This window comes from Lutra lutra, chromosome 12 (genome assembly GCF_902655055.1).
Source record: "Lutra lutra chromosome 12, mLutLut1.2, whole genome shotgun sequence".
Lineage (NCBI taxonomy): Eukaryota > Metazoa > Chordata > Mammalia > Carnivora > Mustelidae > Lutra > Lutra lutra.
The window spans coordinates 45020006-45042128 of NC_062289.1; the positions used below are offsets into that span (position 1 = coordinate 45020006).

Below are 22123 nucleotides of genomic sequence, written 5' to 3' on the forward strand. Positions count from 1 at the left end.
ACTCTCTCTCCCTCTGTCAAAAAATTAAATAAAATCTTTAAAAAAATAAAAGAAAAATTCATAGCTAAGAAAGTTTTATTTTTTAATTTAAAGTACTACTTAGCTAACAAAACCATTGGATTCAAGAAAGCAGAAAGGAACAGAGACAATTAAGTAACTTTAGGAAAACTAAGTCTAACACAAGGAGAAGAAAAAACATTAAAAGAAAAGACAAAATCAATTTAAATTGCAAGATATTTAGAGCTGAATGACAATGAAAATACTACACATAAAAAGGCAATGCTGCTAAAGTAGTTTTGGAGGAAATTTGTGGCCTTACCTAAATGTGTTTTATAAAAAAGAAAGATCTAAAATACATGAATTAATTTTCAATTAAAAGACTGAAAAAAAAACAGTGAATATCCCTCAAGAAATAGAATGAAGAAAGAAATAAAGATGGGAAAAGAGATCAGTGAAATAGAGAACAAACAAGCCAAAAAAAAAAAAAAAAGTGAGAGAGAGAGAGAAGAATTGCAATGTACTTTTTTTTCTTTAATTAATTTTTATTTTTTCAGCATAACAGTATTCATTATTTTTGCACCACACCCAGTGCTCCATGCAATCCGTGCCCTCTACAATACCCACCACCTAGTGCCCCCAACCGCAATGTACTTTTAAATAGACAAATCTCTAGCAAGAATGATCAAAGAAAAAAGGCATGAATACATAATATTAGGAATGGAAAGATCTTTAAAATCATAAAATCCCATGAACAACTTTATGCTGGTACATTTGAAAACCAAAAGGAAATGATAATTATGTGGGCAATGTAATTTTCTAAAAGCTGACTCAAAAAAGTAGAATGAATAAACAAATAACAATTAACAAAATTAAATCAGTAATCAGATTCATTTTCCATCCCTCCAAGATTGGCCCAGATGTTCGTACAAACATATGACATTGGACCAATAGAACAGAATAGTATCTACACGCAGCAACAAACATACGTAAGAATTGGAAATATAACAAAATCAACATTAAAAATCAGTAGTGAAATGATAACCTCAGTTAAAAGAGTTGGACAGATGGTATCCATTTGGAATGGATGTCTTACAACGTACACAAAAATAAATTCCAGGTGGATTCAAGTACTAAAATATGAAGAGCAGAACTTTGTGACTTTTGAAAGGAAATAGGGGAGAATAATGTTAATATTTGAGGCTAAGGAATATTATCTTGGAAAATTCATAAAGAACACAAACTTGATTATCTCCCATCTCTACCATGCCCTAGCCTGCTTTGTGATTTGGGAGGCTCACCACTATGTGCTGCATAAAAAGTCTTCCTGGTTTTTGGGGTTTGGGGGGCTTTTTAGATTCCACATATGAGGGAGGTCATACAGTATTTGTCCCTCTTTAGCATCATGCCCTCGAGTTTCATCCATGTTGTCCCAAATGTCAGGATCTCCTCAGGTATCAACAGAGTTTGCCAAACAGAAGTCACTGACAGGGTCCTCAGGGCAGGAAGAAATTGAGGATGGGAAAGTGATTCTTCTGGTTCCCTTAACACCCCAGTGCAGCATCTTGTATGGTCCCTTTGCGATAAATGACAGCTCTCATCAGCCAGCCCTCTCCTTCCAGCCCCTCCAAGAATAGCTCTCTACCTCCTGTCTTCACTTCTGGAAGTGGTTGCTGTTACCGACCCTTGGGAACCACTCTATCCTTTATTAGTTTCCCAAAAACCCCAATCAGTCTTCGGAAATTACTAACCTCTCCACAATTTCATGCACTCGAGTATACCCTGTGCTTTTTCCCAAGACTAGCTGCTACACCAAGAAGGAAAGAATGATAAAATTCGATTTAAAACTTCTTCATAATAAGACAACCACACCACCAGCAAGGGAAGGGAGCTGGAGAGGATGGAAAGAAAGGCAAGAAATTTTTTTTTGTAATGCTTAGAACTGACAAAGAATTGTCATCCCAAATGCAAAAGGAGCTGCACATCAATAAAACAGGGAAGAAATACAAACAGGAAATTCATAGAGGAGGTAAGTAGAATAGGAAAAAGGAAAACAAAATAAAATCCCAGGGAATTATAAATTCAGTCCCTATGTAACCTGTAAGCCTCCTCACATATTCTGGCTTCCTGGGCAATGATGAGGGGAGAGTTGGCTGGGAGATGGTCACCAGAGACCGTCAGGGCAGAGGGCTGTCTTGATGCTCATCTGGGAATGACGGTAATAGGGCAGTCGCTGGAGGGGTTACAGAGGAAGTCACTGGGGGAAGAGGTTCAGGATAAGACGCAGGCTGGCACAGTACTGATGGAGTTGAGTTTCACAGTTGTCTGGGCGAGATAGAGGCAAAGAACTGTGGGCGGGGAACGGATGATAGTAAACTTGGTGAGGGCAGGTGGTAAATTGAGGAAGTTCATCCCTGATGGTCACTCACTCGCTCAGAATATGAGGAAGAGATAGAGACTGGCAAAGACTACTGAGGTCCTCCTAAGGTGGAGGGTAAAGGCAGGTGATCTCCCGACTCCAGGGTTCTTTAGTGTCAAACTGTTCTACACCAGTTTGTTCCAAACTGTCCTCTCTATATTTCATAAATCCCTCCCCAAGACTGTAGACTTCTGCCCAACTGGACAACTCATAATTTCCTTTTAAATAAATTGCTTCCAGGTGCACCCTGGTAGCTCAGTTAGCTTAGCACCCAACTCTTGGTTTCAGCCCAGGCCATGATTTCAGGGTTGTGAGATTGAGCCCCATGTATGGGCAAGATTCTCTCTCTCCCTCTGCCCCTGCCACCCTCCCCCACTGGTGCACTCTTTCTCTCAAATAAATGAATCTTTAAAAATTAAAAATAAATAAATAAATTGCCTCCATCTAATAATTGGTATACTAAAGTCCTAAAATGCTTTTCCTGGAAACAAGGGTAATTTAAAATAATTTGTCAAGTTTTATTGAGATGTTAACTAACATACTGCACTGTGTAAGTTTAAGATGCATGGTACCGGGGTGCCCGGGTGGCTCAGTTGGTTAAGTGGCTGCCTTCGGCTCGGGTCATGATTCCAGGGTCCTGGGATCGAGCCCCGCATTGGGCTCCCTGCTCAGCGGAGAGCCTGCTTCTCTCTCTCCCCCTCTCCCTGCCGCTCTGCTTACTTGTGCTCTCTCTCTAGCTCTCTGTCAAATAAACAAATAAAAAAAAATTAAGATGCATGTTACCTTAAGAATAATAAGAAAGGGGGCACCTGGGAGGCTCAGTTGGTTAAGCATCTGCCATCAGCTCAGGTCATGATCCCAGGACTCTGGGATTCTCCCATTGGGCTCCCTGCTTTGGTGAGCCTGCTTCTCTTCTCTGTGCCTGCTGCTCCCCCTGCTTGTGCGTGTGCGCTCTCTCTCTCTGTCAAATAAATAAATAAAATCTTCAAAAAAAATAATAATACACTGAGTGATATTCTTTATTCATTCATTCACCAGTGGACAGAGGTTATTTCCATGTCTTGGCTATAAATGACACTGTTATGAATGTGGGGGAGGAGATGTCTCTTTGACGTAGTTTTTCCATTTCCTCGAGATAAATACCCAGAAGTGGAATTGCAGGATCATACGGTAGTTCTGTTTTTAATTGCTTGAGGAGCCTCCGTGCACTTCTCCTTCAGCGGCCCCATCAGTATTGTCCCACCAACAGTGTGCAAGGGATCCCTTTCTAATCCCCACCCATGCCTACATTTGTTAGCTCCTCTTTTTGATGGAGGCCATTCTAACAGGCTTGAGGTAAGATCTCATTGTGGTTTTGATTTGCATTTCCCTGAGGATGAATGATGCTGAACATCTTAAAGGAATGATTTTTAAAGTGCTGGAAAAGAGATAAGGTAGTGAAACAATTGTGTTTACCTATCTTTTTGTGTTCATTTGGGATAAATGAAGAGGCTATGCGAATAAAAATAAATGTGTATTTTCTCTTAACAAAACCACATAGATCCCTCTTTCAGGATTTTAATAGTCCATATTTCTCCATTTGGAAGATAGGATGAAGGATTTACAGGCACAACTAGACAATTAGTTAATTGGCCTGTATTTTGTTATTGGAGGTCCAAATTCAGTTCAGTGCAATGCACCCTGTTGGGTACCAGTAAGGTTCAAGGTACTGTGTATGTGACTGGGGAGAGAAGGGGGTTGTATGAAATACAGAAAGCCTCTGACCATGGCAATGTATAATGCTTGTACATAAAATAGCATTATTCCAAGTAATTTCAGTCTCCAGTAGTCTGCACTTTTCCTGCAGGCGTAGAGGTAGATGTATGATCTCCAAATAGGTGTGTTTTCCCGTCACTACTGACCTTCAGGTTTGCTTAAAGCAGCAGCGTTGCTCCTCCTGCCTCACCTTTGTTTAATGAGAGCCATTTCCTAACGCCAACGTTGGGTTAATGGACTGAGATGGGAGAAAATCAAACGTATCTCTTCGTTTTACGCCAGATTGCCTTTCTGCCTTGTGGCTTTAATCACTCAATCCTACTCACATCTGCCATAATAGCAATTACGGGTTTTCTCCTGACTTCTTACCCAGGAGGATATGTCAGAGTAGAGCAACATCTCCCGAAGAAAGGAAGGGCAAATTCTTCATCTCTTTCCAGCTTCGTAGGTAATAATTTTCCCCTGAAAACCCTCAAGGAGTACCTCTTTTGGCTTTGCACATCTACTATTCCCACAGGTTCGTGTCTCTGTTCTGATTTATGCCTCTTCTTCTATCCTCTTGCTTCTGAGATAAGTTTTAATTATGTAGACAGATTGTAAAAGTCTTTTTCTTCTTGTAAACAGCTATTTCTCTGTTAGTACTGGATTTTGTTTAACTGGTTTTTCCTTACGAATCTTCTTGTGCACCCAGGAATTATGTCTGTTCATTGTTTAACTGCAACATCAAGACAAGAGAAAGCTGGCTTCTCGTCGTTTCCCTTGAGGGACCCAATCTCAGAACACCTCAAATTGCAGCTCTCCCTCAGGAACTGTTCTCTGTTGCATATGTTTGGAAAGCCCATAAGATGTTAGCTTTCAATCAATATAAGAGCAAAGCGCCACCCATCAAATAGCAGTATGGTGATATTCCCAGTTCTTCTACTTATTTAAAAACTTACTCTACTAGCAAAATCAAGAAAATGCTTGAAATGCTCAAAAGCTCTCATGAAAAACAGTGGCCCCTTCCTCAGGTAACTCAGACAAGTGCATACTAGAAAACTCCTCAGGTAATACTAACAATCACTGTTCTTCCTTTGGCCCCTTCTGGGTAATAATTAAACTATAAGGGAAAAAAGGTACTTATAACATGACTTTTTTGATGTTGTTCTGCATATACACTTTTAACTATTTGTTGGATTTGGGTTTTTTTTTTCTTTTTTTAAAGATTTTATTTATTTATTTGAGAGAGAGAGAGAGAGCACAAGTGGGTGGAGGGGCATAGGGAAAGGAGAAACAGACTCTCCTTGAGCAGGGAGCCTGATGATGGATTCAGGCAGGGCTCAAACCCAGGACCCTGGGATCATGACCTGAGCCAGCAGACACTTAAATGACTGAGACAGCCAGGCTACCCTGGATTTTTTTTTTTTTTTCTAATCAGGGAATCACCATACCACATTTCCTTATAATGCTGATCTCATAGGTTACCCTTGAAGGCCATCATTTACATGAAAATGGTTTTTGCCAAGAACCTGTAAATCTTACCCTTTAACCAACCAACTATTTATTCCCCCGCAGCAGGTTTTTAAATTTTTCCTTGCATCTCACCATACATCTCTTTTTTTAAAAAAAGATTTTATTTATTTATTTGACACAGAGAGAGAGAGACAATGAGCAAACACATAAGCAGGGGGAGCGGCAGGCAGGACTCAATTGCAAGACCCTGGGATCATGACCTGAGCTAAAGGCAGATGCTTAACCGACTGACCCACTCAGGCTCCCTCACGAAACACCTCTTAAAAAGGCTAAATTAATATTCTCCCCTAAGTTTTTGAGGCATATTTGGAGAAAAAAGAGAGATCATTTTTAGACACAGCAGTGGATGTGATGTCCTGACAGTGAGAAAACATTCAGCTCATCCAAAGAGGGGATGTGGTCTGTGGCCAAAGAACAGAGCCAAGGTCTTTCGCTGGTGCTAGATACAAAGCCATGACCTTGGCCTCATTAGCTGGACTAACTGTGTGAGTTCACCATGCAGGCGACTGTATTTGCATGGCAGTTCATGGGAAGCAGGGCTTCTTAAATTGGGTTCCAGTGACAATAACTAAGCATCCTGCTCTTTAAGCAAGATTTTGTGTGTGTTGATATTTGTCTAAGAGGGTTTGCATTTTCCTTAGATTCTCAAACATGGATGCAACTTCCAAAAAGTAAAAGGGTAAGATTACACTAAATGAGGTTGTTCTAAAACAAAGTCACTTCAATATTTCTTTAAACCTTTCATTACAAAGGTAGATTTCTGTAATCTGAGGTCGATTTCTGTACTCCCATGTTCTTGTGGGGGAAGCCCTTTAAATCTGACCTTTTAATATTTATCTTTTTGTGCATTGGAGGAATTTTAAATGTACCCTTTCAGTTGGAGAAATCTATTACTTTTACATGAGAGGAAAATGATAGATTGAACCCTCCATTTTTATATATTTTTCAGTCAGGAAGTGATCCCCCCCCCTTTATTCTATAAACACGTTTTTCAAAACTCCTTAAACAATCCGCTCTGACAGTCTTCCTTCCCCTCGCAATCATTTTGAACTAACCCGAACCTGCTGTACTCTTCCCAGTATAGGGTGGCCTCAGTCTGGCTATGCTACACCTGAGTAAATGTGAGGGTCTTATACATTCCTAAGGTTACGGTAGAAAACTGCCATTCTAGGGACAATCTCCTCCAGTCCCTTCTGTCTTCAGAGAGCTCAAGTTCACCTACGTCTTCACTAGCGTTGATGTGCTGCAGATTTATGTTGTATTGGGCAAGAAATGTCATCAGCAAGGTACAGTGTGGATTTTTTAAAAATTCTAGGTGGCTTCATGGAAGGATTGCTTCCTAGAACAAGAAAGGATCAAAGCTCCCCAGAAAAACAAATCATGAGGTCTTCAGAAATGAGGGGAAAGGCAGCCATCTGAAATGGTCATGAACCCCAAACAAGTCTTCCTCTCGGTGCTCATATTTGGGGTAGCGGGACTGCTCCTCTTCATGTATTTGCAAGTCTGGATTGAAGAACAGCACACAGGTAACCATTCTTTTTTCCTATTTTTACTCATAATGGTCGTTTTCAATGAAATAAGCTGTAATGTTTACAGAGCTATAGAATGTCACAGTGTTTCCAACAACAACAAAAAATAGACATAAACTGTAATCCCCAGCTCCTAAAAGGAAGGATGATTATGCAATTCTGGTGGGCATTTGTTCCGTGGTGGGGACAACACTTGGAATTTTTATTATATCAGTGGGGGAGCAGCATGGCCCATTAGCCCAGCACGGATTGTTTGTAGAGAATTGTCTACTCAAATGTGTAGCATGTGTCCTACCTCTGGGGTGTCCTGTAAGCACTGGGCACAAACCTAAAAGGAACTAAATATACAACTAAATATCTCCTTTAATTCCTTTTTAATTAATTGAATAATAATACCTTATATATATAATACAGTTTACAAAATGGGCCACAAGCATCAATAGAGGCCACTTATTGAAAGCTTAGCAAGTGCCTAAAGTTTACGGGTATTTTCTCTAATCCTAATGACATCTTCCAGGGTGTGATATTCTAAGTTTATAGATGAGGAAGCTGAGGCTTGGGTAGGCAAGAAACTTATCCCAGACCTCACATGTGGAGGTCAATGTGTAGAGAGAAAGCTCTGGTTGTCTCTCTGCAAAGTCCATGCCCTTCCCTACACTTGGCTTCTGTGCAGGGCAGGGGTGAGGGTGAGGAAAGGTGAGTATTACTGCCTTCTATTGTATAGATGAAGTAACTCAGACCCGGAAACCTAGTGACTTGCCTGAAGGTGCAAAAGCTGAACGTCCAAAGTGAGACCCATGCCCAGACTTTCCGACTTCTCATGTGCCCTCAAAGAACCTTTTATCCAAAAAGGTAGATAAGATGCACATATAATAAATGCTGTAGTATCAAGTATGGATACTGACTTGTAAACCTAAGCTACTCACAAGTTCACAGATGTGTAACCTCTTCTGCAAGTTGGATTCTTAATTTTGAGTTTGTAATTTTTCCAAGTTGGGGAATTACGTCCCCCAGTTAAGATGTGCTTATACTGTAATAAATAATAGTAAATATATTTATTCTCTTAAATTGTATTTGTAATTTGCTAGTACTTTCTCTGATTCTCTATATGTCTTAAATGATCTACTCATGATAGTGAGTGTAAATCTTAGAACCAAGATTCCTTTAGTAACTATCTTACTGAAGAAAAGTTTTTCAGTAAGACTTCCAGCTGGACTTCTGCCTTATCCCACACTGTGCCTTGGGTTGTAATTCTCTAGTTTTCCAGGTCAACTGATACGTGTGTATTTTATATGTGTTTTATCTCTTAAAATATGATGTATGTTATTCTTGTGTGAAACCTCTGTTAGAAATATACACATCTAACAAAATCCCCTATTAACTAGTGAAGTTATATACACATATTTAAAATATGCCAAGTAGTGAAAATCAAACAGATCCTACCAAATACTTATGTTACTTCTTTTCTTGAGTATTTCCAGAATCAAATTTAGTCTCATCTGTCCCAAACTAAAATTGTTCCCTGGATTTATCTGACACTGTAAAAATCTATCTAAACAACTTCTGAGCATTTTTATTCAGGATCCTTTTTTTAAAAATAAATCTATTTAAACTAAAAAGAAAACAAAAACAGTTCACTCTTTTCTCCCCTATTTCTCCATTTGTGACATTTCTCTATTTCTCTATTTCTCCCCATTTCTCTATTGTGACAACTACCAATCTATTCTCTGTATCAGGGGGCTTGGATTTTTCTTAATTTTTTTTTTAAGATTCCACATATAAGAGAGAGCATACAGTATTAGTCTTTCTCTGACTTATTTCATTTGCTTAATGCCGTCAGAGTCCATCCATATTGCAGATGGCAAGATTTCATTATTTTTTATTGCTGAGTAATATTCTTCATTCATTGATGGACGCTTAGATTATTTCCATATCTTGACTACTGTAAATAATACTGCAGTGGACATAGGGGCACATGTATCTTTTTGAACCAATGTTTCCGTTTTCTTTGGATAAATACTCAGAATTGTTGGATCATATAGTAATTCTATTTTTTAATTTTTTGAGGAACCTTCATACTGTTTTCCATAGGGCCTGCACCAACTTATATTCCCACAGATGGTGAACAAGGGCACCCTTTCCTCCACATCCTTGCCAACACTTGTTATTTTTAGACTTTTTGATAAATAGCCTTTCTAACAGGTGTGAGGTGATATCTCGCTGTGGTTTTGATTCAAGTTTCCCTGATGATTAATGATGTAGAACATCTTTTCATGTGTCTGTTGGCCACCTGTATGTCTCTGGAAAAAGGTCTTTTCAGATCTTCCCAGTTTTTAATCAGATTGTTGGTTGTTTTTTGGGGTTTTGGGCTATTGAATTGAGGTGGGGTTTTTTTAAGATTTTGTTTTTTTATTTGAGAGAGAGAGAGAGCAGGAGCAGGGAGGAGGGGCAGAGAGAGAGGGAGAAGCAGGCTTCCCTCTGAGCAGGGAGCCTGATGCGGGGCTCGATCCCAGGACTCTGGGATCATGACCTGAGCCAAAGGCAGACGCTTAACTAGATGGCTTAACTAGACTAACTAGACTAAGCCATCCAGACACCCAGATTGTTTGAGTTCTTCATTTATTTTGGATATTAGCCTTTTATCAGATGTATGATTTGCATATATTTTCTCCTATTCAGTAAGTTGCCTTTTCATTTTGTTGATGGTTTCCTTTGCTGTGCAGAAGGATTTTAGTTCGATGTAGTCCCACTTGTTTATTTTTCCTTTGTTGCTTTTGTTTTTGATATTAGATTTAAAAAATCACCCAAGACCTACGTCAAGGAACATACCACCCTATGTTTCCTTGCACTTTTATAGTTTCAGGTTGCATATTTAGGTCTTTAATTCATTTTGAGTCACTTTTTGTGCATGGTGTAAGGTAGTAGTCCAGTTTCATTCTTTTGCATGAGACTGTCCAGTTATCCCAACACTGTTTGTGGAAGAGACTGTCTTTTTCCATTGCATATTCTTGTCTCCTTTGTTGTAAATTAACCATGTAAGTATGGGTTTATTTCTGGGCTACCTATTCTGTTCCATTGATCTATGTGCCTGTTTTTATGCAAATACTGTTCTGTTTTAACTACTTTAGCTTTGTAGTAAAGTTTGAAATCATGGAGCATGATGTCTCCAGCTTTGTTTTTTCTTTTTCAGGATGGCTTTGCCAAGACTAATAACTTGTTGGTTTTTTTATTGGTAGTATTTTTCATGATTACTTTAAATATAAACTTTTTAAACTTTCTTTTCAACCTCTAAGTAGACATTTTTTCCTGATTTCTACTAGTTTCTTTTTTTGATTTACACTAAATAAGTAGTGATACCTGAATTAAGCTTACGGTTCAACATTAGCATCTAAGCTAAGAATTATCATAGCTAACATATGAATTATCATAGTTAACATAGGAAAGACTCATATAGCTATAATCTCACCTTCTCAAAACTCATTGTTACCAATCCAGAGTCTGTAGGACAGAACTCAGCATACTTAGCCCGAAAAGTATGTTCTTTTTTTGGTCAGTGATAGGGACTTCCTGTGTCGGTGTTCTATTCAGTTCCTGCATGCTATTATCAATGGCAGCATAGCCAAAACAGATAAGTACTTTTAATATTTTCTTCTGCTAATGCACAATAAACATCATTAGGCCCAGGTTGTTTTAACCCTCATACATGTGTATGAAAGTGAAATGTAGTAGCTACAAGCTTCTGATTTCAGGCAAAGTAAAGCCACCTTATTGCTTTTTCTCAGACAATTGCTTCAGAACCTCGTGCTTTGGTATTTCTTAGGAGATTTCATCTTGCTTTTTTTCAAACTAAATATACTTTGTGGCATATAAAGTTTTGCAACTAGACTGGATTGACATAATTCTTTTCTCTTGAGTCTCTCTGATGGGAAAGTATGTTCTTTTCCTCCAAAATCAAGCTGTTCATCCTGATTGTGATGTTGCTGTATTGAAATTGTATTTTGTCCCAGGAGATCTTTGTATACCTGAGCTGGAGTAAGCCGCTTATAACATGGAAGGACTTTCTGCTTACAGTCAGTCACATACTCGGGAAAATAGAGTTGTTTTTCTTTTAGAAAAAAAAAAATCATTCATTCGATTTACTTCCTCCACTTTTGATGAGGATGGCAACCTCATCAAAAATCTTTTTTTAAAAAGATTTATTTATTTATTTGAGAGAGAGAAAGAGGGCCGTGGGGAGGGGCAGAGGGAGAGAGAATCCTAAGCAGACTCCATGGGGAGCGCGGAGCCTGACGCAGGGCTTGAGCTCAGGACCCTGAGATGATGACATGAGCCAAAACCAAGAACTGGATGCTTAACCAACTGTGCCACCCAGGTGCCCCTACAGCCATTTTTTTTTTTTTAATCAAATGAGCACGTGCTCCCTCTACTCACCTCCGGATGCCAGTGAATCTTGTCTTTTATGTGATCTTTGTTCATCTCAGGGTCTCTGAGTTAGCTGTTCTGTCTCCCTAAAATATATTTCCTTGGCTGTTTCATTACTGGCTTTCCTTATCATTCAGGGTAGAGTTTAAATATCACCTTCCCTCAACATCTTATGTAAAATAGGTGTCCTCTGATGTTTTCTCCTCCAGCACCTGTTTTAATTATTTCCTAATCTGACCTCATAGCACTTATTCCCATCTGTAGTCATGCTTCATGTTTCTTTACATACAGTCTACTTCTCTCAATAAAGTATAAGCTTCTCAAGGGCAAGGAACTTACACATCAGTCACCAGAGTAACTCCACCCCCTGTCCCCAGCTTTCAGGTCCTGACTTGAATCTTCACTTCACTATGAACCCCCAGCGCCCTCCAAATTCAGTGTTTATTCTTATTCCCCAGTCACCTGTAACTTGCTTCACTCAGGGGCCTTTGCCTGGCCTTTCTACCAAGCCTTCTGAGTCTCCAACTCAACTAACCTTCCGTATTATATCCTCTCTTCTCCTCACACAAATGAAAATTAGGGCTTCTTAAAATACCGCAAATGTTAAATGATAAATCTTAGGAAAATGGATATAGAAATATTTGGATACACAGATTTCCATTCAGAATTATGGGTGGGAAGATACAAACACAGAGCTCAGAACCTGCTCTCACAATGCTTCTTCCTTATTGGTATGCCAACGGAGTAGTTAAGGGTTCATTGAGAATCGATTAAAATAATTACTGGGTCATTAGTGTGGACTTTGAGTGTGAGTGTAAAGACCTACTCACTAAATAATTCGTGGCAATAGGCAGGTTAATGCCTGTTAGTATTGATTTGGTGTATAATACCATCTAGTCCAAAATCTCTCATTTTCCTAATAAAAATAAACTCAATTGCTAAAGCGTCACCTAATCCCAGCCTCCTCCTTTCATAAAGGAGCAACTAAAAGGCTTAAATTTGTATAGCCAATAATAACGAAACTGGCACTAAAACATACTTCCTGATAACCGCTTATTTTCCATACAGTACTCCTCCCCTTACCCTTCTGGTATTTTCCTCCTGCCTTCCCCTTGAGATGGTTTTTTCCTGCTGTTTTCCCCTTGAGATGAGATTCTTCCTGCCTAATCCTCTCCTCCTGCCCCTCTTGGACTCATAATGTTTTTGAATTACTGATTTGTTTCCTAAAGTGTCTTGAACATAGCCATTCCAAAATCCAGCTGAGAAGTCTAGAAACCAGATGCCTCACCAGGAGCAAGGATATAGTTTCTGTTCCCCTGTTGAAAAAAAAATCTGCCTTCACAGAGAAGACCTTTAGTATTCTAACGGCCTCAGACTTCAAAAGAAAGACAACTATCATATGATCTCCCTGATATGAGGGAGAGGAGATGCAACATGGAGAGTTAAGGGGGTAGGAGAAGAGTAAATGAAACAAGATGGGATTGGGAGGGAGACAAAGCATAAGTGACTCTTAATCTCACAAAACAAATTGAGGGGTGGTGGGGGGAGGGGGGTTGGGAGAGGGGGGTGGGGTTATGGACATTGGGGAGTGTTTGTGCTATGGTGAGTGCTCTGAAGTGTGTAAACCTGGTGATTCACAGACCTGTACCCCTGGGGATAAAAATATATTATATGTTTGTAAAAAATAAAAAAAATGAATAAAAAAAAAAAAGAGGAAAAAAAAAGAAAAAAAGAAAGTCCACCAGTGCAGAACCAATGTCTTTGGAAATAATGTATTCTACATTTCTTTTCAAACGTAGCTTTCAGAAGTAAATCAACCAACTAAGAGTTTTGGTGGAAAACTTCCTGGTATCCATTTCCTCACAGGTTGAAGGGATAGAAAATTTAAAAACTAAGCAGGGATTGTTTCTAAATAAAAGAAGTTAGCTTTCCTTAAGTGTTCTCTCTTGTTTCCTGAAGTCACAGATTACCAAAATTATAGTGAAGGGTATGCGGGAGATTGAAAGTAAATATGTTTGTGCTAATGAAACAGAATTAATCACTAATCTCCCCTTTACTATTCTGTCCAGCTTTAGCTCCATCTCTTGTGAAGTGAATCAGCCTGGGTTGTAAGCATTTGCTTTCATCTCCCCAGCTGGAAGCCCACCGAGGGTCAGGCCCAGGGTGCCTGAGGCATAAGAGACCCCAATTAAGACATCAACCGAAAGACTTGGGAGAGAGATTCCAGAGACCTAGAGAACAGCTGACAATTTATGCAGGAATGACAATATATCAATCTTTGGTGTCATCATAACCTTCTAGATCTGTTTGTGAACTTCGTTGTCCTAGATATTTCATTTTGCCTCTTCTGAAGAATTTAACAACTTTTGAGAGACTATTCATATGAAACACTCACATAGGGATATATGTATAAGTCCCAAATCATTTAATTAATGATTATCATATTAATGGAACTGTATCTTCCCTATAGAATAGCTAAATGCACTTGCTAGACCCCCCAGCTTTTCTAGGATCAGAGTGTTGGGGGGAAAATGTACTTTTGATGGAGTCACATAGTGAATTTGGAATATTCTTGTGGGAGTGTTTTTGCTCAAGTCATGAAGAAGCCTCATCAGCTCACTGTTCACAAAAGACAACATTTCATGGTGTCATTCCTCAAGATCAGTCTGGGTGTCTGTCTTTATCTCTGGCAACTACAGACTATGATACAAAATTAGATGAGACAGTTTGGTACAGGATAAATGGATGGGCTCTTAATGTTGCCTGGCAATCCTCTGTTCCCTATTAAGCTTTTTCTTTCCTGTTTTCCAGAGAGAGAGTTTCCGAAATGCTGCTTTCTCTTCAGCCCTCCAAGCACGTCATCTCCCCAATATCTAAAGAGACAGCTTGCCTCTACTCTTACTTTACAGAAAAGAGGGAGCATCAGAGGAAATTCTTAGAGCTTGTTGCTAACAGGAGGACGACAGAAGTAGACTTCTCTACTTCCACCCCATCTCTGGCTCTTCTCTTAGCTTCTTACTTCCTCCTCCATCCTTCTCCTCCTCCATCTTCCTTCTCTTCATCATCCTACTCATATTATGTCTCCCAAAGCATCTGTTTCTTCAGTGATCTTGCCCATCCTCTCTGTGTTTTCTTCTGCGTTTTCATTACTTTCTCTAGCACTTCCTTACATCTGTATTTCTACATGGTTCAGTCTCACCCATCTAAAATACACAAGTCAAATATCTAATGTTTCTTTTTTTTAAAGATTTTATTTATTTATTTGACAGACAGAGATCACAAGTAGACAGAGAGGCAGGCAGAGAGAGAGAAGGAAGCAGGCTCCCCGCTGAGCAGAGGGCCCGATGCGGGGCTCAATCCCAGGACCCTGGGACCGTGACCCGAGCCAAAGGCAGAGGCTTTAACCCACTGAGCCACCCAGGTGCCCCAAATATCTAATGTTTCAACCACAGTTTTCTTCTTCCCCCAATCCACTTCCTCCCCTTTAACTTCTTAAAAGAATTTTGTGTACTCATCATCGTCTACTTGTAACTCTCTTCTCACCCTCCCCTTGCTGCAGTCTGCCCCCATCAATGACTGGTCCCAATAACCTGCCTGCCATCACATCCACTAAGTCCTGACCATCCTCATCTTGGCTGTCTGCAGCATTGGATATCAGCAGCCTTCAAATGCCACCTTCCCTTGACATCCACAAAGACAGACTCTTCAAGTTTTCCCACTCTTCTCTTGCTGCATTCTTAGTTCCCTCTCCAGACTACTATGTTCCTTTTATCCTTAGATATTGACATTCCCTACCCTTGGCCCTCTTTTCTTGTAACTCTACATGGTTTTCTCATATAATTCCATCTGTAACCTGATTCCCCCCACAGTTCCCATAGTGCCACCTGCTTCCTGGGCATCTGTACTTGAATGCCCCCCAGATCTCTTACACTCAGTAGCTATAAAACCAAACTCCACTTTTCTCCAAAGTCTGTCCCATTTCTCTATTGAGGCAGTTGTCTCACTGAAAGCCCTATTTGCCAATTGGGATGCCTCCAATTTTCTTGTTCCTCCTCTTGGGTGGATGTTCTTCTGGGCCCCCCAGTGGCTCCTGGGACAAACCTAAACTCCATAATTTGGCTGACTAGGCTTTTTGTGATATGACCCCTTCTTAACTCTCTAAGCTCATGTCTGCACGTGTTGCATTTATTCTCCAGCTGTGTTACGTTCCTTCCAGTGGCTTGAACTGGCCATCGGTGTGTCATATCACCTTCAACCACCAGGCCACAAGATCTGTGAAGGTGACACTAGCAACCCCTTTCACTGTTGCATCCCCCATGCCCCGCAGGTGCTTCATTTGGCCATGATAGGTAGGATTTCGCTAACTCAGTTGAAAAATATCGAGTTAGGGATTTTGGAAAAGAAATGTCTTCTTTGGAAAAGAAGACATATGTCTTCTCTCAGGTGCATATATGTCAGCCCCTCAACTTGAACAACCATGAAAATGACGTTTTCCATCGGTACCTGTGAGAGTCCACCATATGATATCATGGAAGGAAAATTCCATGATGGTAGTCTGTCATGGTGACAGATGGTAGTCTGTCATGGTGACATGCTTCCACAACTTTATCATGCATCATTTTAGTGACAACGGAGTTAAATTTTAGTATGATTCAATTTTATGGTTTTTCTCTAGAATAAATTTTAATTTACTCATTAGTTATTAAACTTCTGTTCTTTTACTCAGTGCCCTCACTTCTCTTATCTTCTCAATTTCACACTTCTGAAATGTCTTTGTTTTCCAGAACACTCACTTGGGGAGTCCATCTGTGTGCCACACAGCGCAAAATTCTTATTCACAGGAGGTGCCTGGGTGGCTCCGTTGGTTGGGCATCCAACTAATGATCTCAGCGTCGTGGGGTCAAGCCCGAATTTGGGCTCCATCCTCAGTGCAGAGTCTGCTTCTCTCCCCCTACCGCTCCCCCACCTCAAATAAATAAATAAGTCTTTTACAAAAGTTATTATCCACAGTATCTGTGATTTTTAAAAGCCTAAAAAGAGGACTGTGGGAGCAGAGTTGACATCAATGAGACTGACAGCTATCGTATCTGGACGCCTCCCATTTGTTTGGACCCCATCTCAGAAAAAGAACGAAATGATCCCGTGCACATGCCATTTTCTCCTTTTCAAATGACATTTAGCTGTTGTGTGGGCAGTGGCTGGCTACATAGTTAAGAATCTTGATGGAGAGAGAATTTACCTCATTAATTTTTCAAAAATTGAGAAGGCCAGAAATTGACATCAAAAATGGTTCAGATGCATTCAGAGAAGAAGCGGCGGAGAGGGAAAACGTCCAGCTGTTCCATGCCGTGGCCGTGCACTGTGCACTGCACTCATGGAAATGCCTAAACGTGCTCTTAATGAAAACATCACAATGATAAATGTAGAATTCTAGAACGCTTACCGTATACCACGTGGGTAGAGTCACAATTAATAGTTGTTTGCAGATGGAAAAGGGTAGATGTACATATTTGTATATTGCCTGGTGCTGGGGACAGCTTTCACATTATTTTAATAACCAATTTATCATGAATTATTAGTTCATGTAAATTAGGCTTGCAATTGGCATTTCTTACAATTTGAAATATACTTGAAAATATGAATAATTTTTATCATAAGATATTCGCAGTGCTTTCTACATGACCCACCGCATAATAATTAGCTAAGACATAGTAACACTAAGAAAAATTCTCAGTTGAGAAAATCTTCAGATGCACAAAGCCAAAAGGTATCTAGTAGTGGGAGAAAAGAATAGTGGCCTGCTTTCACACACTCAATAAACCAATGTAGGTTTTACTAAGCCTTCTTTTAAGTTTGCTCAGGAAAGAGACAAATCCATAAAGCAGTCAGCCGGCTTGTGATCACGCTGCTAGAAATACACTGTAAACAATGAAATTGCCTCCGAATTTTGGACTCAGAATTTTATGATTGACATTAAGGGTCAGTGCCTGCATTTTAGATCCATCCCCAGAAGCAATTCAATAATCAACAGAAATCAGAAGTCCATTCACTGAACCACTGGCAGAAAATTAGATAGAGACTCCCAGTTTGCTTTGGATCAGAGGTATGTCCGATAACCTACAGCTAAGGAAAAAGACATAACTGCAGCCTGAAATCCTGTATTCAAAAAGTAAGATGCTATGTTTTTGGAAGAGCTATGAAGAGTGATAAGCAATCTAGAATGGATGAGAAAATGGTGATGTAATTAGATGGAAAATGGGTTGTAATGGAAAAGTCTAATAGGTTTTAATTCTATTTCTCGTCCTTCTAAAATATTTTACATCAGCTTGATTGAGCTTGTAATAGCAGGTATGCATTTGAAAAAAATCCAAACAAATTCAAATTATACTATGGCAATATCCATTGAAATTTAAATAGCACAAGTCTTTTTTAGTTCACAGCAACAGGTAGGCAGCTTTTCTCCTCTCTATCTCTTGCATTTAAATTTCATACCCTCTGTTTACAATTGGCAAGAGTCAGGTTATCCTTGATTTCTGCCAGGATGCCAAGTTAACTTGGCTGATGTTGGATTCCAGAAGGCAAACAGCCTTCTTCCCTGAAGCAATTTCTGATTAAGAAGAAAATGAGATCTCAGGTGTATTTTTAGCATCTGGAATTCCTAAATATTCATTTATTCAGTTCTGACTTTGGGGACCCTTTGGGTTGTTATATGTTTTGTGTGTACAGTGAATAGCACTGCTCCATGAATCATGATATTGACTTCAAACAACTGTGTTGCCATTCCTTCCAGAAGGCTCCCTTGTAAGGCTCATATAACTTCATAAAGGCATACGTCTCGGCATTTGTACTCTCTGAATATTCATGTGAGCCACTGCCGGCCAAGGGCTGCAGAGAGGAGAGAGGACTCCTCAAGGTGGGGTTTGTGGTTAGTGTCATGATAGTTCACCCGCCTGGCCCAGTGGGAAAGGCACAGACCTTAGGAGTGCAGTCGCGGTGGTGGCTTTGCCAAGAGTAGCCTTGTTGCTGGACTCTGGCTCTTTTGTCGGATCCTAACAGACCACATTCCTGACATTGGTGCATAAAAATGGCATCTTGTATCGCCACAATGTTTATGTCTGCTTCGGAGCAAGCTGCTCACCAGTCGTCTTGAGAACTAATAGGGTGTCCTGGGGAAATGAGTAAATCATCCCTTGTTTTTGACATTTTCTCCCCATTACCTCTTAGCCCTCCCCCAGACTTCTCCTTTCTTGTTGCTGTGTTTCTGTAGAATTTAACTAAACTCATGGCATGCTAGTCTGTTTTTGCAGGATGGTGGGCTCTCTTTTTTCTACAAAGATAATTTCTCTTTTAAAAAAGCTCACATAATTCAAAAAGAGTCACTAGCATGCGACCGAATACTACAGCCTTTTACCAGGTGACTGTGCTTTAGGGAGAAGGATATAATGAGACTTTGGGGGGATTACAGGACACTGGCCCTGAATTAACACTAATTTCAGGAGACTTAAAACATCATTGTTAGAGCAGGGGGTTGGGTGATGAAGGACGTTTGTAACTCAGGTCTGTGTCACAATGAGTGGGTCATCCAGAGCCCATCCTGTGATTATATCCCTGATTCCAGGATGCACAATTGGAATAGACATACCCAACTACCAGCAGAATTTCCACCTTGCTGAGAAAAAGGTCTCAGGAGAGAAGTTTACCAGAAAACTGTATGTTATTTCCTACCTGATATATATTTTAGAGAGGAATAAAATGATTGACGACCACCAAGGGAACTCACACAGAGTAGCTCGTGGCCTTGGCCGAGGCCTGAGGCCCACCTAGATGTGCCTCCTGACCTAAAACGTAAGGAAGTTAGTTTACACGGTTGTTCAAGTTGCCTTTCAGCCCTAAAATGCTGATATCTGGATTCACTTACAACTCATTCCTTTCAGCACTTTTTTTCCTTGAGTAGTCAAACCGGAGATGTATTGGGTTCATATCTATTTCCAAATAACCAAATAAAAGTTATTCTCTAACCAAATAAACATGGCCTTGGCACGCCTGCACATTTTCAGTGATCGATTGTGCAATAAACGCTGATAGTTTCCCACACTCTTTTGTTTCCACGTGCATCAGATTCGCCTTTTCCCCTCCTTCTTTTTTTTTTTTTAAGATTTTATTTATTTATTTGACAGAGATCACAAGTAGGCAGAGAGGCAAGCAGAGAGCGAGGAGGAAGCAGGCTGAGCAGAGAGCCCGATGTGGGGCTCGATCCTAGGACCCTGGGATCATGACCTGAGCCAAAGGCAGAGGCTTTAACCCACTGAGCCTCCCAGGAGCCCCTCCCCTTCTTTTTGAAGCTCCACCTTTTCTCTGTGGAGCCCTTGCTGCCTTGACATGAAAAATGTGCGTTCGTAAATCTAATGGATAATTATATCAAGGAGGGAGGGAAATGATATAAATTTCAAATTCAGAATAATTGCCTAAGTCTTAACTATAACTAGCCATAACATAATTACCTTTTTTTTCCCCTTCAACTATTTTTTATCGTTGTGCGTATACCAGGCTGATTTTTCATTAACTTTTCATGCTGTTTGTACCTCTATTCCAGGTTGCATTCAGCCTTGCAAGAGAGCTTTGGATAGAGTCCCACTCACAATAGAGCACAATATTGTATCGCTTTAACATAAGACAAAGGCTCTTACTGTAGTGGTAGGAACAGCATTTTTATTAAGATTGGTTCAGTGAACGGAAGGGACAGGCCCACTCCCATCTGGGATCGTATCTCGGCAGTTGTGAGATTTCTGAGCAGTTTGGGAGGCAGATCCATTTTTTAAACATTTTATAAGAAATTTATCTGATTCATTCATTTTCAGCATGTTAAAACATTTGCTCTTCAGTAATGATAACACACAGCAGTGGCAATCCCGCCTGTCCCTCTTCCTTCTCTGGGTCGTTAGAGAGAGAGAGAGTCTTCAACTCTCTCCCCAAACACGACTTCCCAGCACCTTGCAATAATACCACATTGACTCCCAACATGTCAGGAAAACACCCAAACGTATTGTGTAGAACCTTGGGTTTTAAGTAACAGAAATCTGTCTCCATGGAAATAGATAGATAGTTTCAACAAGAGACTTTCTTCGCCTAACCCAGCCGCTAGGAAGTCCACAGTGGTTTCAGAAATGGCCACATCCAGATTTCCAGCAGCATCCTCTTCTGGACTCTCCACCTCTGTCTTCCTCGCTCGGCTGCGCTTTCTTCTGCACGGCACCATCCTCTGCAGTCTCCAGAATCTGACGGCAAAGATACCCAGGGGAAATTCCAAGCTTTTACCATCCTTCTTGAGAACGGTTGCAAAGATGGGACCCTCTCTCCACTGACACTCATAGCAGTTACTGGAAATGGACTCTTACCCATCCTGCTGGGGTGGGGTCTTCTACTAACCCACGCACCAATTTACTTATGAAAATAAATACTATGAATGCCCAGCCTGTTACAGACCTTCCTGCATCTTGCAGTAAATGACAACTGACAGCCTTATGGTCACGAAGCGGGTGGGCAGGATGGAGGCTGTGTTGCAGAAGGGGCCATGAAGGCAGGTTTTAAAACTGTAGCTGATATCCATGATGCCCCCTCCAGCTCTGCAGAGTGCAGTCGCCCAGCTCTTAAAGGAACTCAGGAAGGGACCTCAAAAATCACAACCAGCAATGACTCCGCGGAAGTCTTCCTATCTCTAGGACAACCCTAAGTTTCTAAAATCCCCAGAACCACTATTTCCTTAAGTGGCTCTTTCCTATACAGACAAGTTACCTGAAGTCAGCATTGTTTACCTACTTTTGTACTTGTGACAAACCCATACGATAGGCACCATTGTGATTCTCAATTTATAATAGAGGAAACAGAGTCACAGACTCCGTGGGCACACGCCCATGCACACACAGATGGTAGTGGAGCAGGGTTTCCCATCCTTTTTCAGATCACAGTCACCTGAGAAGCTTTGCTAAAAATGTGGCTCATGTAAGTGTCAGACTGGGACACCCAGTGCAGTGGTTGTGGAATCAGTTGGGGGACCTTACAGTTTATAAGATGGCCAACATTATTCTGACAAGTAACCAGGTAACCAGGCTTAAGAGCCCCTGATCTCAAGACAAAGAAGCAGAATGGCAAAGAGCCAGAGGGTTTTAGCTATTGGATAAGCAATAATAAAGAACAAGAAAAAATAATTTATTTGATATAATTTGATATAACCTGTTCTATCAGGAAAAGAGCATTCATGCTGGAAGAGGTTGGTGGTAATACACTGGCTTTCTCCTGCAATCACTGCTTTTCTTTTTCTGTATCCAAAATTTATTCTTAATATAGGCAACTGTTTCCTTTATCAGCCATAGTGAAAAAACATGTTATCTCTTTGGCTAACAATCATTCTTATAATGTGAAATGTAAAACCCCAGGGTGATTCTAGATGCTTTTTCTTCTGCTTGGAATAGTCTTGCCCATCCCCTCACCT

At 40.3% G+C, this 22123-nt stretch overlaps 1 protein-coding gene across 2 annotated transcripts in view; it reads left to right on the forward strand.

Moving 5' to 3' along the window:
- Positions 1 to 22123, forward strand: part of CHST9 (carbohydrate sulfotransferase 9) — a 232060-nt gene that overhangs the window by 32334 nt on the left and 177603 nt on the right. For both annotated transcript variants that reach the window (XM_047697612.1, XM_047697613.1), the window contains exon 2: positions 6999 to 7209. In XM_047697612.1, the coding sequence (XP_047553568.1) occupies positions 7104 to 7209 (106 nt within the window). In that variant the 5' untranslated portion in view covers positions 6999 to 7103. The remainder of the gene's footprint in view (positions 1 to 6998; positions 7210 to 22123) is intronic.